We start from the raw sequence: 17,618 nt of genomic DNA on the forward strand, positions 1-17,618 counted from the left end.
GTCAGTCCCTACGCATGAGGCGACCACAGGAGCGGCTGCTGTGTCCATAACTATCCCTTAAAAACGGCAAAACAATTTATTTACGCTTGGTGCCCCATGCTTTGTGGCGAAGGAAAAGACTTTTGTCTTAAATTTTGAGCAACCATAGCATTTCTAGTCGCAGAAGCAGTTTTCTAAAACAGAATCCAGAGTAACAGAGGCGGCGGAGCGATTTGAAATGTGTGTGGGAGTGGCGGAAGGGGGCTCATCTCGTATGCAAGACTAAGTGCATACCTTTACTCAAACTTTCGAAGAAAATTTTCTAGACTTCCGCTTCTTCAACACAAGCAAAGGAAGAAATGGGACCGACGCACTCTTAATTTCCGGTGTGCCCAGTCCGCACAGCATTACGGTATCCTTCTTCCCCTAAGACGTTGCAATTGGAAAAAAATGGACCGAAATTGAAAACGACAAGGCTTAGAGAACAAGCAATTCATGATTCTGGTAATGTTCCCTTTAAAAGATTAAGAATATGCTGATTACACTAGCAGTGCAATAGTAATGGGCTCCTGGCCACATTTATGTAAGGTGCCAAAATTATGCTCGTTTTTCCAAATTATACCAAACATTATGCTACTACCGAATCTATAAGGGCATATTATGGGATCAATCCTCGTTTATCTCTATAGCATTGTGATGATGTTATTATTTTGTTCATTCTAACAGACCAACGGTGTAGCATGGGTTTTTCATAGGAGGGTATAACACTGTATTACATACAAGGGTCCAGCCTTCCATGCTCTATTTTACTGAGAGTGACTTATTGGTGGATGAGTTCTGAGTAATTCATGTTGTGTAGACGCTTCCGATTTGTGCTTTATTGCTACTGGAACTAGACGGTTTTTATTCATTAGACTAAGACAAAACAGCTCAACGGGGGTTTATTGGGTGAGAAGGATAAAAACAAAAATGTAACTTTCCAAGTGAAGCCCTTTTAAACTATAGTTTATAAGTTTCTGTATATCTTCTCTTTGTTGACAGCTTTTGGAGATCTTTTTCTTTTTTTTTGGGGGGGGGAAGGGGTGAAGGGGAATTCAACGTAAAATCCTAGATTATGGGCCTGTGAATCTGTTTTGCAACTTCACGTTTTGAAAGAGACAGGAAGAACCTGATATTTCCAGAACAGAGTTGCATAATTCCTATTTGGCTATGGTCAGCCCAATTTGGTAATTAAACTGGGGTGAAGAAACCTTGATTGGGTGCCAGCTATACTGAGTCCCTAGTTACCGGTATCTTTTTTCCAACACCTTTAAAGTGGTGCACTTTTTAGTTTATATCATCAAAGATTGCATTGGACTCTAGATCTTTTCATCAAGTGAGAAAAACTGAATGTTCTGTTCAAAATCAACCACACTGACAGCATGTCTGGGATTCATAGAGTGGTGAAAAGGTTTTAGGAATTTCTGTGAAAAATGAAGCAAATTATTGAGTAGAAAAATAAAATTGCTCTCTCATTTTCTGAAACCTTGAGTCCTTATTCTCCATTCAGTCTACATGGAATGCCATCTTTTAAAATAAAGCTCTTGAGTATTTTTCTCTACAGCTGCCAGTTTTGATAGCTGTAAGCTATTGTTTTCCAAGCTAATGATATTCTCCTGAGTTGTTTGTTATATCAAGGGTTTTATTAGGGGGTTTAGGGTAGAAAGAAAGCTCTCTTATCAATACACCATGCCTAGTTACAAATAAAGAACTTAATTCTTGCATTAACCCTGGTTCTCAATCTTTAACTGTGTTTTTAACACTTTTACTGCCATTAGTGATGAAGACAAAAGTTCTCCTTACAATATCAATAAAATATCTAGCAGACAAGTGATGAAAATAAATAAAAAATATTAATTATGGTATTTGTAGTTGATCTAATACCAAATTCTCCAAACTAACATGATATGAATTGTATGGCAGACAGTAGGGAGAATTAGCAATGAGATCTTGGGAGTGAAAGGGTTAAGACCTTGTATCATACCAAAGACCCCATAACAAACTATTTCTCCCAAGATACACTATTGAACATACTAACAATTTTACAGAAAAAAAAAAGGAACCAAGAAATTATTTTACAAATAAAATTATTTGATATATCAAACTAATAAGAAGGAAAATATATTGATTAATACTGACTAAGTTCCACTCCTTCAGCCGCCTTAAGACGAGAGGTAACTGGCCACTGAAAAAAGCTAGTTATTACGTAAGGTGCATGTAAGAATTCACTTAACCCTCTAACTCCAAGAGTTGATTAATATGTAACTTCCTCCTTTAATAGCCATATATTATCCAGCAAACAAGTAATGAGAATACTCAAACTAATCAGGTCTATGTTGTTATCTTGATCTAACACTCAATTCTTGAAACTAATTTACAAGGAAATGTGTAGCAGCTAGAGGGGAGAATTGATAATCAGATCTTGGGAGTTAAAGGGTTAATTAATATACAGTCTTATAATAAGGTAAATTCTGCACTCAAGCCAAGGCCAATCCAGTCGAAGCTTACGCTGGTCTCCATAGTCAGGAGTGACTAGGAGAATCACTACTCCTTCCTAGGTGAGATGCCTGTCCATTGCAAGATTACCCCCTTGTATTTCATCAGCAACCCTCTAATACTCATTTATACCCGGAGGAGGTATAAGGATGGTGTTTTGAGAGTATGGTGTAAGGAGTGTATAGGCAGAGAGAGGTGCGGTGAAGGTTAAGTGTTTTGTCTGAGAACATAGCACAATGACCCACCAGGTTTGAACCTGGACCTGTCAACCCATATTTTGGCACACTGACACTAAGGCTGTGGCCTCTTCCACATACACATGTAACATGATACCCATCTTCTGTAAAGGAATGCACTGGGAGTTAAAAATATCTTTAAAATGCTTCTTCTAGTATACAGATATATATTACAGGTGAAGATGTTTCTTGATGTTCCTTGTCTGTAACAAAGGTGAGAAAGACCTAAAGGATTATCGACTAGAAATTGACACCAATTGATAAACTGCCAGTGAATAACATTGTTAATTATGAGAAATTGACCATTTGTGCATTTTCAAGACCTAATGAATCTCATAAAATATCAAAAATAACATAGAAAGTCCTTAAAAGACACGTACTTTTGGTCCACACCACATTTAGCATTCTTTGGTCGAATTTTCTTAAACTAATTATTAAATTATTATGCCTAAAGTCGAGTTAATTTAGTGTACCAGACGATATTAAATCGTTGTAGGAATAAAATCTGATCAGTAAAACCTCAAATTAGTCATATCGTTTGGCCATCATACAAAACAAGGAGGTGGATTTTCTTCATCTTGTTGAAAAGCACCTCCTGAGGAATTTTCTTCCCGCAGCATCCCTTTCTCGTGTGCATCATTTTCATAGAAAAACGAGGAATTTCGTGATCCAATTCCGCTGTCAAAAATTTTCCCGTTCCGATCATTTCCATTAATATCTTCGTCTTCTTCGTAACTGTCCAGTAAATCTGTTTCTCTGGGGATGCTATTTTCTGATATTTTACCCGAGCTATTATCAGGATCCTCTATTATACTCAAACAACTCACAATACTCTCAAATGCTTCACGATGCTTGCATATCTCGTCCAAAACTCGGGAACGATTCTTCAGGTGCTCTAGCGAAGCTTCGCGGGAATTAGTCTCTCGAACGAGCCTTTCTCTGACAGCCTCCGAAGATTTAAGTTTCTGTTTTAGTTCTTGTATTTCTTCATCTTTTTGTCTCAATGTTTGATTCATTCGCATCGGAAGAACCCTCAAGTTTTCGGCATGTACTTCATTTTGTTTCTTCAGAGCTGCAGAGAGTTCCTTGACTTGTTCTTCCAGCTCGTGAACACGGCTCACCAAACCTTGAATGTGATGATTTGCTTCTTTGATGGCTACAGGGGAGAGCGACATATTTGTGTTAAGGAAAAGTAACACAACATTGAAATATCACAGTAGTACGACAGATTGCAGTGGCATATCCTTAGGGTGGGGAGGGACAAGAAATTTCATAAAATTAAAAAAATGCATACAGTTGAGAAAAAAAATTGCAAAAAAATCTAAAACCACAGCAGTGCTTGTTTCTTTTTTCGCCATACCGAAAATATTGCAGATAAACTACCGGAAAGTAAAACTGAATGAGGTTTTAAAAGTATCAACTACACTCTCCCCCTCCCACTGTTTTTCTCACTATTAGCAGCGGTTTAACGCAGAGAACTAGACACGAGGCCAATATGGCGGCCGGACAAACGTCTGGTAGTAAGAACCTAAACGATTTTGAATCTGTTTTAGAACTCGTTCATCGACAAGCAAATAAATTTTTCACAGGAATGTAAGTAACTCATAGAGAACCGATCAACTGTTCGATTGGAGGATAAAGAACTCTTCTTGCTGTCTTTGTTCAGGTTGTCGAGACAGTGGTCTCTAATCACCACCTCTATTATCTATTTGGAAATTTTATTGCAGATCTACTATGTAGCGTTCTTTCACAAATGATACCATCTGATTGACTATGCTACTCTTTATTCATTTAACAAATATATTTTATGTTGCCCGTGAGCTAATGTTCAGTTATAAATCACAAATGTTGTCAAAATGTGGTCAGAACAAAAACGTAACACACGAGGTGCTGCCTCACAGTTTGATATATACCCTCTGTGATCAGTTACTGAACAGACCCTCAGTAATATGGGATCTATTGGTTTTGCATGGTAAAAAAGCAGAGTGTTCATACTGGTGAGGCCATCTATGCATCTGTCCTCAAGTAGATAATAAGAAAGAACTAATCAGAAAAGCATGTATAGTTCAGCTTATAATATAATCTGTGATAGATATTTACTAGCCTTGGGGTATGTGATTGTGAACAAAGTACGATTAAAACATAGGCTAGCCGTATTGTTGTTAAGTTTCAAATGAGTGGTAAATTTATTGTAAAACAATTAGATTATTTGCTCTCAATTTTTGCCTCTTCCACTATCATGTGATAGGAATTGCAAGCTCATGATCTAATTATAAAATAGATCAGCTCTCAGTTTCATATCCCGTATTTGTTAACATATTTGTAATGTTTACAAATACATTATGTTCATTTTCAGGCAAGTGAGGTCTGGTATGTCATATTCTATAGAAGATGCGAAAAGTGAGTAAAAAGTATTTGTAAAGAAATAGGCAGAAATAGTCAGTGAAGTCATTTTGAATTTACATGAAACTCTACAGTTGTACATATGATTTGTTTACAACCCTACCCTTTTTGTATTTAAGTAACTGACCTCTACACCCTTGTAGTTAATTGACCTTCATGGTATTGCAATCATTTGTGAAATCAAGATAGAATTCATGCATCAATATCAGTATCTGGGCAACTGCCCACCTACCCCTCCCCTAACCTAACATTAACACTAATTTGTTATCAATTGACTGTTGTTGAGTTAGGGGAGGTGTAGGTGGGCAGTTGCCCAGATACTGATATTGATCTGAATTCACTTTACCTGTTTGCCTTTTAGATTGACAAGCATCTAATTTCTCCTTACAGTATCCCAACTATATCTAACTTGAGGGTCACAAGAATAAAGGAAAGGATTGTCAAAGAAAGAATGAAGCACTGAATTTTTTTAGACAAATTCTCCTGGTCAGCACCATAAGGAATGTATGGAGAACAGCATGGGGGACATGCTTTGTAGGGAAGATAACTGATCTGTTTTAACTCTTTACACCCCAACATCAGCATGCATATTCTCCATACTTTTCTCCATACATTTCCTATGGTAGTGACAAGGAGAATTTGTTTAACAATCTGGAGCTTCTTTGGTTAATGATCATTTCCTTTTTTCTCATGACCTTCATGGCCAATTCAGGGATGATATGGTAAGGAGAAATTAGATTCTAGTCACTCTTGAAGGACCAAATGTTAATAATAAAGTTCTTGCTTTTTCAATCAATCACGAACCAGCGGATTTAGATGGCTTGTCAAAGCTCACCGACACCTTACATGAGAAGCTTCTGTCATCAGGTGTCAATGCCATTCCATTAGACTCTGAAATGTTACAACTGGATTATCAAGCAACAGTCAGAAAAGGACAAGAGGAAGCTGACCTCAACAGGATTACCTTACAGAGGGTGCAAACAAACTGCGCTGCATTGAATAAAGCAATGAATATACCAAGGAAGTCATAATTTAGCCAAATATTACCATAAACTTGAGGATTGTTTTGATGCATCAACAACAGGGTTTCCTCAAATCTTAGGCCTTTTCACTTTCAAGATCTTGACAGTACTTCTCCTTACTGTCTGCCAAGCATTTCTTACAATTTTAGCAAATTATGAGAATTTTGTGTTAAATCAAATATCCCTTGGTTGATGTTTTATTAGATTCTCATTGCCTGCCTGCATGACAGTGGCTCGGCATTGTATGGAGAATTGACCTCTTGGCTGCTATTAGGAAGGAAAAGGTTTATGTAGGTAGATGTTGCTGAAATAAAGAGGGTATTCATCTCTGTCCTCTTGTAAGCTGCATTCCAAGTTTATGACTGAGGTGACTGGCCTTTGTAAAATTATTGAGAATGACTTGTAAATTTTGTTGACAAATAACTCTCAAGTACTCATTGGTAAGCACTTTTCAGAGTTCATCACCCTCTGCTATTCAGGACAGTAACTTACAGTGTTCTTCCAAGACTTCTTTTGTAGCCAGCCATAAATTAGGCAACTTAACCCTTTAACTCCCAGATCAAATTTGTAATATTCCTAACTGTCAACCATACAATTCTTATAATGTTAGTTCAGAGAATTTAGTATTGGATCAACTAATCTCCAAATTGACATTTTTCTTTATTTTCATCACTTATCTAGTTGATATTGTATTGATATTGTAAGGAGAAATTCTGTCACTCGTGGGAGTTAAAGGGTTAAGTAAGTAAAGTAAAGAAAAAGATAAGTGTTTTACTAACAGTAACTGCTTTGTCAAATTAAAGAATTTCAGAGTTGAGTTGCTGGTGTTATGAAACATTCCACCAACTGGGGGGGGGGGGGGGGAGTGTATGGCTACACATTGGCTAGGCAGCCACCAGTGCTTCTGGAGAACTTTGAAGTAAGCCAATGGTCTGGGAATAGGCACCAAATTTAATAGTAAAGTGGAAATTGGGTGCAGTAGGTGTCAATTGTTCTCTATGGAAGTCATGTCTGATTCACAAAGATGTGACATAAGTCCAAGTTTAACCAATTCAATCTGATGGGATGGGTACCCATTACAGATGTCTGTCAGAAAGAGTGATGGGAGTACTCTTCTCACTAATACAACATGTAGATGTGCACAATACTGGCTAAAACTCCTAAGACAAGGTCACCAAAGGACTTACATGTACTTAAATCTTAGAGTGTTCAAAATCCACTCCTTGCTTCCCTATTCATTGCAAGGGGGAGGGGAGGGTGGAGATCTCTATGTCATTATAATTTATTGATTTTGAACCTTTCTTGCTCAAGTGTCCTATGCATTTTGTCCAAGATTTAGTTTGTGTGTTACATTAACCCTTCAACTCCCAGAAGGGATTAACATCTAACTTCTCCCTATAATATTCATACATTATCCAGCAAACAGGTAATGAGAATACTCAAACATATCAAGTAGAAGTTGTTGTCTTGATCCAACATCAAATTCTTGTAACTAATTTAAATAGGTGGATGGGAGAATTGACTATTAGATCTTGGGAGTTAAAGGGTTAACCAAGAGGATGAACTCTTTGTTAAGATCTTTCTGACTTAGGCCACAATAAGGGATAAATTAAAAGATATAGGAAGTAAAACACAAAGCATTTACAAATAGCCTTTAATCATTTATTGGAAAATTTTCTTCAAATATGCTTGGTAATTAATATGTAATAGACTCTTCAAGTTGTGACTAAGAAATTGCTACATCTATCAAGTACTCCCTGACTCACGGCAGCTTTTGAACCACAACAATTTTAATTACTTTTTAAGGTTCTCTCTCTCTGTTAATTTTCTTGCTTGCAAAAATTAAAATTAAAATTTAAACTTTCTCTAAGGCATGTGTTCTAAAGTCTTTTTGGTGATTTGTACCTGTGTCAATCCCGAAGTTTAGGCTTGGGTTTTCTGTGGAGTGTCTGATTAATACAAGCTGTTAGTGCCATTTATATTTTTTTCCAAGCTGTAGCTTGTGGGTGATGACAGAACCAAGTATAGGTCACTAATGCTGTGTTATAAATGTGAATTGCAAACTATATACCTGTCTTTCACCTAACTATATATCAACTGCAAGCAGACAATTTTACAATTAACCCTTTCCCCTAAAAGTTACTAGCATCTAATTTCTCCTTACAATATCACCTCTGAGTCACACATTAAGGTCATGAGAATAACGACAATGATCACAAGCTTAGATGCTTTTGGTTGTTAAACAAATTCTCCTTATCAGCTCCTTAGGAAATGTATTGAGAACAGTATGGAGAATATGCATACTGATGTTAGGATGTAAAGGATTAATATGTAAAAATGTAAGTAGCTTAAATTGCCAAAGGTAAGGATAACAGTCACCTCTGTGCAAAACAGTGATCCACCGATAACATGCAAAAATGTTGCACCACATTAATATCTTAATCAAAGGTGTGGTAATGAAGTTCTCATCAGAACACTGGACATGTCCTATTCTAACAAAATCATCTGCTCTCTGATATAGTCCTAGAAAAGACCCTCTACATTAATGATAATGATGGTCATGGAATCGCTGTTGAAGTTGAAAACTCGTTCATCAGATAGGCTTTATCATGGTCTGCCAGTTGTTCATAACCTTTCAGAATGCTTGGACACCGACCGCCTCGGCCGAAAGACCACCACACAGCTGCACCAAAGACCACTAAAGAGAGAAGTAGCACCATCACAGCACCAACCATTCCAGCATGACTGGATTTCTTACCATCACCTTCATCTTTGTCTTTCACAGCATCGGCCTCTCCAATGACATCAACATTATCAGCATTATCATTCTGTAACAGAATTTAAGAAAAACTGACAACATGAACATGCCGTTGCTAAGTAAAAGAAATATCTTGAACTACCTAACACCTAATCCGGGCTGTTAATGTGGCATTGGAAACTAGAGAGTTCTCCTGTTACTTCATAGAAATCTCCTGCTAACTTTAAATGCCCCAAACTATTTTCTCTTCAGATTTATATAATAAGCTCAGTTATGCACACATTCTGATTGGTTCTCACTTATGATCGATTGGAGGACAGACTTATAGATGACGTCATCATTAAAACTTTTTTTTTAATTCTTTATTATATAAAACAAATAGATTCCAAGTTGCTATGCGTCTGTTCAGTAATAGATCACAGAGGACATCAAAATTTAGTAAGAACATCAGTGACACACTCAGCTGTGCCTTGTGTGCCACATTTTTGTTCTTACCACATTTTGACATCATGTGTGATCTATTACTGAACAGACGCACGGCAACTTGGAATCTCTTTGTTAAGTGGAAATTATTCTCATGTGCTCTTATGTTACTTAACCCTGTAACTCCCAGGATGGGATTGTCAATAATTGACTGGAGAATTGATTGATTGGAGAATTATTCTCCCCTCTAGCTTCAATACATTTTCTTGTAAATTAGTTATGGGAATTTGGGGTTAGATCAAGATAACAACTTCTAACTGATAAGTTTGGGTATTCTCATCGCCTGTTTGCTGGACAATGTATGAATATAATAGGGAGAAGTTTCATATCAATCACCTGTGGGAGTTAAGGGGTTAACAAAAAAAAACCATGCTGATCAGGGGAGATTCCCAAACCTGATTAGCCTGATTAGCATACTGGAAACTAAACCAGGAGCTAACAAGCAGGCCTTAATTATTGGAGAGGGAAGTAAATTGAAGCAAAACAAGTAAAATTCCAGATTACTTTCAACACTCAGTTTAAAGTTGCTTCAAAGGAATGTGAAATGGACTTAATCAGGCCTACCTGACTTTGAAGGTCCTGTAGAGCCCATCCTCTGACCTGTAATACACCTGGTTCTGTAGGTTCTGTTGGTTCTGTAGGTTCAGTTGGCTCTGTTGGTTCTTCAGTTGTTGTAGGAACTTGTGTGGTTGTTGCTGCTGTAGTTGATGCAGTAGTTGTGGTCTTCTGTTTTGTTGTTTGCATGGTCGTGCTTGCTGTTGTTGTTGTTGCTTGGGTAGTAGTTTGTTTTGCTGAAGTGGTTTGTGCCCTTTGTGTTGTAGTCTTCTGTTTGGTAGTTGGTGCAGGAGTTGTTTTCTTCGCTGTGGTAGACACAGCAGCTTGAGTGGTAGTGTCCTTAGCTGTGGTGGAGGGAAGAGTTGTGGTTACTTGCTTCGAAGTTGGTGCCACTGTTGTTGTTGTCTCTGCTGCAGTGGTCACTGCTTTTTGAGTGGTGGTTGCTTTTGCTGTTGTGGTCTTTTGTTTGGTAGTTGGGGCTTTTGTTGTAATATGGGCTGTTGTTGGATTTGTAGTGGTGTCTTTTGGTGTAGTTGACTGGGTTTTTGATGATGCTGCTGGTGATGTTGCAGTTGTCAGTTTTTCTGTTGATGATTGAGGATAAGTTGTTGTGGTTGGTACTCCTGTTGTTCTTCTCCCTGTGCTTGGTTTTCTTGTAACTGGAGGTTGTACTGAGGGGTTTGTTGAATTGTACTTGGTACAATTGATATTTCTATGGTCATGAGTGTAGTGACAAGCTTTGGTACATCTGTCAGCCTATGACAGTAAAAAAAAGTTAATAAAGATACATACCATTTTTCTAGGTATGCTAGTGTTGAATCTCTTTCCTTAGTGGAGGCTCTCTTGTAGATAAACTGCTGAACACCATGAGGGCAGGCCCAAATCAGACAAGAGGTAAATGAACAGAATTGAAGATAGAGAAGACTGGATACTGTAGAAGGAAAGGGTAATGGAAGGGAAACCCATTCTTAAACAAGGGAGAAAAACAATAAAGCAAGGTGTCCATTGATCTTTGTTTGCGAGTATGCAAGTACTACAATCAGCGCCTGTTTACTAAAAGAGCCTTTGACAACAAAAGAAGGGGAGTTGAATACCAAGTTGTCTTCTTGGTCACATTGTAAAATTGGCAATTGAACCCAGCTTTTGGTTTGTAAAAAATCTTAGTATGTAACAGATAAATTCATTTTGGGCCCTGGCAGGTGAACATAACCCTCCGACTCTTACAAGGGGATGTAAACATGCTGCCTTTGTTCACAAGTCAGATGCACATCACTTACTATGATCCTGTTATTATAAGGACCTCCATCAATGTAGCAGGCATTTGAACCTGTCCAACCCCACCAGCACAGACAACGGCCATTTGAAAGACACCTCCCAGCACTGTGGTATGTCCCTGTACCACACAGGGGATCACAAGGGATGGGTGGGTCAGTTGTGTTACCAGGTAAACTGCACACCTTAGGGGTAGGGATCGTGGCACATGATGCATTTAGATAGTCATGAGTGTAATGACAAGCTTCTGTACAGTAATCGGCCTGAAAAGAAAGGACACAATAATTATTATTTTACTGATATCTTTTTATCATTTTAACCCATCAATTAGAATTTGGAGGTGTGGAGTCTATCCTCCAACCTAACAACACAAAGCATGTAACAAAAGAGTTTCAGTTTTTAATGAACTAAACACTATTGAAGTGTTAACTCAAGCTTCCTTTGGAATTTAGGTAAAGAATAAGTAATTTTTCATGCAAGGTCAAGATAACTAGTCTGCATAGCTGGCAGTTTTGTAGGGGAACACCTGAGGGGGTTGCAAAGCTGCAAAGGGAATGAAAAACAAATAAAGGAAAACAGCTTGCATTTTTTTATTCAAGCATTCCTAATGAAGCTTGAGTTATAAAAATAAGTGCAATAATTAAATCAATGGACAACCCCCATCATTACAAGACAACAACTGAATTTAGGCTGAGTTTTCCATGATGCACAATTTTGTGGCACATCCTTTGAATACCTAACTCCCAAGATCTATTTAGCCATTCTCCTAGTGGACTACCATACATTTCTTTGAAAATGAGGCTGGAGAATTTGGCCTAAGATAAACATAACACTCTTTAAGTGATAAGCTTGTCTCTTCTCATAATCTGTTTGTATGATGTAAGATAGTGAATTACAAGGAGAATTAAGTAATATGTGTCAAGACAAAAGTTAAAAACTCTGCTCTTTGCATATCACGACAACTAAAATCACATCAAAATTACTTATTACTTATCAAAATTACTTATTCACGAGTACCATAATTCTGTTTTTGAGAGTTCCTGATAAGATGTATTGCGCATTAGGCCCAGTCCATCCCCACCAACAAAGACATTTTCCATCACTTTGACAAGTTCCTTGTCCTGGTGTGGCTGTGCATTTGGGGTCACATGACGCAGAAGGTGGAGCTGAGATAACACAAAGATAGGACACTGGTGAACCATGTATTCATTTGTACATGAAGTATAATGATTCACTGATGAGTTTTAATTCCTCAACATAGCTATATATCTACAATGTTTTACCACATTATTTTTTTATATCATACATCTGGCCAATTATTCATGTAGCTTTAGATTGTCAAGACATAGGACCCTTACCTTTGGTTGTGCTTCCTGTACTTGGTTTCCCTGTGCTTGGGTTTCCTGTAGTCGGAGGCATTGATGGATTTGCTGTAGAAGTTTGTTTGGGCCGAGGGGGGGAGGGGATCTTGGCACATGCTATATTCCTATAGCGGTGAGTGTAATGACATGGCCTTGTACAATAGTCAGCCTGAAATCAAAATATATCATTTGCCCTGAGTTAATTGGGAAAAATGTCATTTAAGCTCCACTAGAAGAATCTTCCTTCCAAAGCAACAGATCATATAGTGCTGCCATTTCATTTCATATTCCATACCAGTATTTGATTTTGGCGCAGTCCAGATAATATGTATTTTGCATTTGGCCCAGTCCATCCCCACCAACAAAGACATTTTCCATCACTTTGACAAGTTCCTTGTCCTGGTATGGCTGTGCATTTGGGGTCACATGACACAGAAGGTGGAGCTAAGATAACACAAAGATAAGACACTGGTGAACCATGTATTCATTTGTACATGAAATATAGTGATTCACTGTTGGCTGTTATTCCTCAACATGGCTATCTACAGTATTATACCACATATTAATTTTTTCATATCAGACATCTGGCCAATTATTTGTGTAGCTTTAGATTGCCAAACAAAACCCTTACCTTTGGTTGTGCTTCCTGTACTTGGTTTCCCTGTGCTTGGGTTCCCTGTAGTTAATGGTGTTGATGGATTTGCCATGGAAGTTTGTTTGGGCCGAGGGGGGGAGGGGATCTTTGCACAAGCTATATTCCTATAGTGGTGAGTGTAGTGACATGACCTGGTACAATAGTCAGCCTGAAATCAAAATATGTCATTTGCCCTGAGTTAATTGGGAAATTGTGATCCATGCTCCACTAGAAGAATCTTCCTTCGAAAGTAACAGGTCATGTAATGCTGTCATTTCATTTTACATTCCTTACCAATATTCGATTTTGGTGGAATCCAGATAATATGTATTTTGCATTAGGTCCAGTCCATCCCCACCAACAAAGGCAGCGTCCATTGCTTTGACAAGTTCCCTGTCCTGATTTTGCTGTGCATCTTAAGTCACATGGAGTAGCTGGTTGATGTAAACAGAAGAAACATCAGTCAGATGTCCTTCCAAACTTGAGTTATGCAATTGATTTGTACTGAACAGTAAATTAACTTGTGATAAGGTGCTGTTTTTTTTTTGTTTTTTTTTTTTTTTTAGGGTAACACAAAGGTTGCTATCCTCAAAATCAGTGTCTCTACAAAAAATTGCTTAATAGCACTTACAGTCTCTACTTTCTTGAGAACGACTTAACCCTTTAACTCCCAGAAGTGATTAACATGTAACTTCTCCCTAATATTTCCATACACTATCTAACAAATAGGTCAATGAGAATACTCAAACTTATCAGATGGAAGTTGTTATTCTTTATCCAACACCAAATTCTTATTAATAATTAACTGGGAAATGTGTAGCAGCTGGAGGGGAGAATTAACATACAGATCTTGAGAGTTAAAGGGTTGGCAAGGAGTTCAAATTAGGATTGAAACTTTTCTAAAAATAAATAATTTCTAGTTCTTTCTTCATTATCCTACTTAAATTTTATCATTATAGACCAGGACTTTCAAAATTCTCATTTTTCTAACCTTAAGCAACATTCCTTAATGTTCAAGTGTGCCATCTTGTATAAAGGTGAAAAAGATATGGATTTTTGCGTTTATCTAATTTAAACAGGTTACACTTATGAATACTATTAAGTGAAGTTTTTATATGAAATAATTCATATTTGTACTGCGGTTGTAGATGAAAGTGAAATGTGATCATCGCAGTAAATTTTCCAATTTAAGCAATTGGAAAGAGGTCAATTTATTGAACCTCGCTCCCAATGTGTGGCTTCATAGCTCAGTTGGTAGAGCATCGCACCGGTATCGCGGAGGTCACAGGTTCGAATCCCGTTGAAGCCCTGATTTTTTTCAGGCTTCTTCTTTCCAATTGCTTAAATTGGAAAATTTACTGCGATGATCACATTTCACTTTCATCTACAACCGCAGTACAAATATGAATTATTTCATATAAAAACTTCACATCATTTCACTGCACGGGAAGATATGAACTCAATAAATTGACCTCGCTCCCAATGTGTGGCTTCATAGCTCAGTTGGTAGAGCATCGCACCGGTATCGCGGAGGTCATGGGTTCGAATCCCGTTGAACCCCTGATTTTCTTCAGGCTTCTTCTTTCCAATTGCTTAAATTGGAAAATTTACTGCGATGATCACATTTCACTTTCATCTACAACCGCAGTACAAATATGAATTATTTCATATAAAAACTTCACATCATTTCACTGCACGGGAAGATATGAACTCAATAAATTGACCTCGCTCCCAATGTGTGGCTTCATAGCTCAGTTGGTAGAGCATCGCACCGGTATCGCGGAGGTCACGGGTTCGAATCCCGTTGAAGCCCTGATTTTTTTCAGGCTTCTTCTTTCCAATTGCTTAAATTGGAAAATTTACTGCGATGATCACATTTCACTTTCGAATACTATTAACTTATTAATTAATAGAATCAGTACCTGCAGAGAGCGATATAAACTGAAGGATAAGGAGGCCCACAGAACTTATCACAGCCCTGTTCATTCTTTAATGCTGATAAATGGTGCTGTAATCCTAAAATAACAATACACAATACAAATATTATTTTCACAGGGCTAGTTGACTGATCTGATGAGGTAGTTTTAACATATATTATCATAAACCCACAACTCTTAGGAAACAAGTTGCAATTACTTATTTTTTTTAGTCATTTCTTGCAACTTACAGAGGTGCTCTCAACCTCAAGAAGAACAGAAAAAAAATGGTAACTTTAGTGTTACAGTAAAATAATAATGGGCCTGAAATAAACCAAGAACTCCAAGCAAGCCCCAGTTTTTCAAATGATGGATAATGCTGTCTGTGAGATAAATCTCTATCAGGGGATAGTGCTGTATGTTTTGCTGACACTTATCCCCTGGACAGCAATTTATTAATAAGATAGCATCATCATCCTGTTGAACAACAGGGCTCAGGTTTCCAAGATGCACACGCCATTGGGTAGTATTAGATTTTGAAGTTGACTTCAGGTTTCTCTGACATTTTTCAATGTCAGTGTGTTAATCTTTTCATTCCTAATATCTCACAATCAATTCTCTGTAATTTCTGCCATACATCTCTTGTCACTGAAACTCTAGGATTGTCAAATCAAACTGTACTAATTAATTCATCATTTCCTCATCACATCTCTACTTTAACTTTATATCAATATGGTATGGGAAATTAATCAACAAGTGGTGATCTCTTCTAGAGGTGAAACTAGGTCCACAACTTTTCTTCACATAATAACAGTTTCTAATATTTAGCATTTCTCAATTCTCCTGATGCTTTCCTTGCCTTTCCTATTTAATCTATTTAATTCAATACACTTTGTCATGTGAACTAGGACAGTTTGACCTTAAGACCATCACAAGTTGTCACTTTTATATATGTGTGAGATTTTCATGCTAAATGTATACTTTCTAGTAATATTATACCGTGATTGGGCGAACCATTTAGCAACATATCATGGAGGTTTTCAAGTGAAGCGATATATTAACGCTAATTTACATAAATAAAACACAAACAACTTTGAATCAGCGTCGGAGCTGACGATAAGCTTAAACATGCTGTATTTTCCTGTCAAAATGAATGCGATCTCATTTTTGAACTTGTTCCGCTTAAACTATCAACTAATGGAGCTCTATTGTATAGTTTAAAATAAAATGTAAAGCGGTTTTTGCGATGGCATTGACCTTACAAAGATATTCTTTTCTGTATGGAGCAAAGTAAGGAATTTTACCAAGAGTTTCCGCGATGCCTCCGCACTGAATTGTTTATTTCACAATCTCCTTGTTTTAAAAGCAAAAAATAGTTGATTTCGCTTCAGTCGACTAACAGGCCGATAGATGTTTCCATATTCAGTTAATGGAGCCGTTATTTTGCTGTTTCGTGTCATCGAAGTCAAAACCTTTTAGGCGATAAGAATTCTTCCGGCCAGTAACGAATCGAAGGTGTCACGTCGAGTGTCGATGTCCTGCCATTAAAATATCTTTACTACAAGAAGATAGCTAAGCTTCAGTTTACTTGTATTCTTCTACAATCAATGCTTGTTGTAAAGCAGTCAGATTCTCTAGCTATTTCTGCTACATCGCATTCCGAACAAAAGCACAGATTTAAGCTTGTTGAAAACGTTTTTGGCAACCTAATCTATTTCAGACACATTTATAATCCTATGGAAACAAAAGTGCCTCAAAAATCCTAGGTAGTCAAGCCATACCATGAAGATATTGCTGTTTATCGACTGCAAAGTATATTTCTTACCTCTGTAGGAATAAGAGATCTCTTGCTGGTGAGACTAGCTTGAGGTATCTCGCAATATCACAAGACTATCTAAGCAACCTATTCTCAGAACGTAACTCGATATGCTGGAAGTAACGCAACTCCTTATTGGTTAAAAAAGTCCCGTCCCCAGGTTTTACAGAAATAGAATCTGATGTCACTTGTCGGATAGTAGAGGAATGCGCATTGGCTGAATGATAACAATTGCGTCGAACACCTTATACGCGTATAAATTTAATGCAATTAAAATTTTATCTGCGTTGATAAGACTTTCGATGTTTCTAGTCTTTGCCTTTTTTCCAACTATTAACGCGCGAATAGATGTATCCGGGTGAAAGGTATTATCATTAAAAAATAATTATATGTCTGCATTTCTTTTCCAGGCCTCTACATCTCTATTTTCTTTCGCTAATTACTAGCTGAGATCAATCCTTCAAAAGAGTTGTAGTCATTAAGACGAATAAGTGTCTGTTTGTTCTAATATCTTTAAGGAAGGAGGTTTAAGGCAAGGTAAAGTAGACCGCCTATTTAGCGCCCTCGTTTTGCCGAATTTCAGTTATGGTCTGTCCGCTTATTGCGCCGAAGACTTAGATCTCACTTTCATACAAAATTTTCGAGACA

The 17,618-nt window shown here is 37.4% G+C and overlaps 3 protein-coding genes across 3 annotated transcripts; 1 reads left to right on the plus strand and 2 right to left on the minus strand.

Annotated features, from left to right (window-relative positions):
• Positions 1-1,714: 1,714 nt before the first annotated feature.
• LOC113673238 (uncharacterized) lies at positions 1,715-3,990 on the minus strand. The gene has a single exon (XM_027189623.2). The coding sequence runs from the start codon at positions 3,923-3,925 to the stop codon at positions 3,296-3,298; it is 630 nt and encodes a 209-aa protein (XP_027045424.2). The 5' UTR covers positions 3,926-3,990; the 3' UTR covers positions 1,715-3,295.
• Positions 3,991-4,197: 207 nt separating this feature from the next.
• Positions 4,198-6,992, plus strand: LOC113673208 (uncharacterized). The gene is made up of 3 exons (XM_027189578.2): positions 4,198-4,343; positions 5,107-5,150; positions 5,961-6,992. Exons 1-3 carry the CDS (start codon positions 4,246-4,248, stop codon positions 6,182-6,184), a joined length of 366 nt encoding a protein of 121 aa, XP_027045379.2. The 5' UTR covers positions 4,198-4,245; the 3' UTR covers positions 6,185-6,992.
• An 820-nt stretch (positions 6,993-7,812) lies between these two features.
• LOC113673232 (uncharacterized) lies at positions 7,813-17,107 on the minus strand. The gene is made up of 10 exons (XM_027189614.2): positions 16,980-17,107; positions 15,161-15,254; positions 13,533-13,672; positions 13,236-13,407; positions 12,900-13,048; positions 12,602-12,773; positions 12,261-12,409; positions 11,249-11,506; positions 9,981-10,727; positions 7,813-9,003 (listed from the first exon to the last, which is right to left on the minus strand). The coding sequence occupies exons 2-10, from the start codon at positions 15,222-15,224 to the stop codon at positions 8,734-8,736; spliced, it is 2,121 nt and encodes a 706-aa protein (XP_027045415.2). The 5' UTR covers positions 15,225-15,254; positions 16,980-17,107; the 3' UTR covers positions 7,813-8,733.
• Positions 17,108-17,618: the final 511 nt, after the last annotated feature.

This window comes from Pocillopora damicornis, chromosome 11 (genome assembly GCF_964200805.1).
Source record: "Pocillopora damicornis chromosome 11, jaPocDami1.2, whole genome shotgun sequence".
NCBI classification, from domain to species: domain Eukaryota; kingdom Metazoa; phylum Cnidaria; class Anthozoa; order Scleractinia; family Pocilloporidae; genus Pocillopora; species Pocillopora damicornis.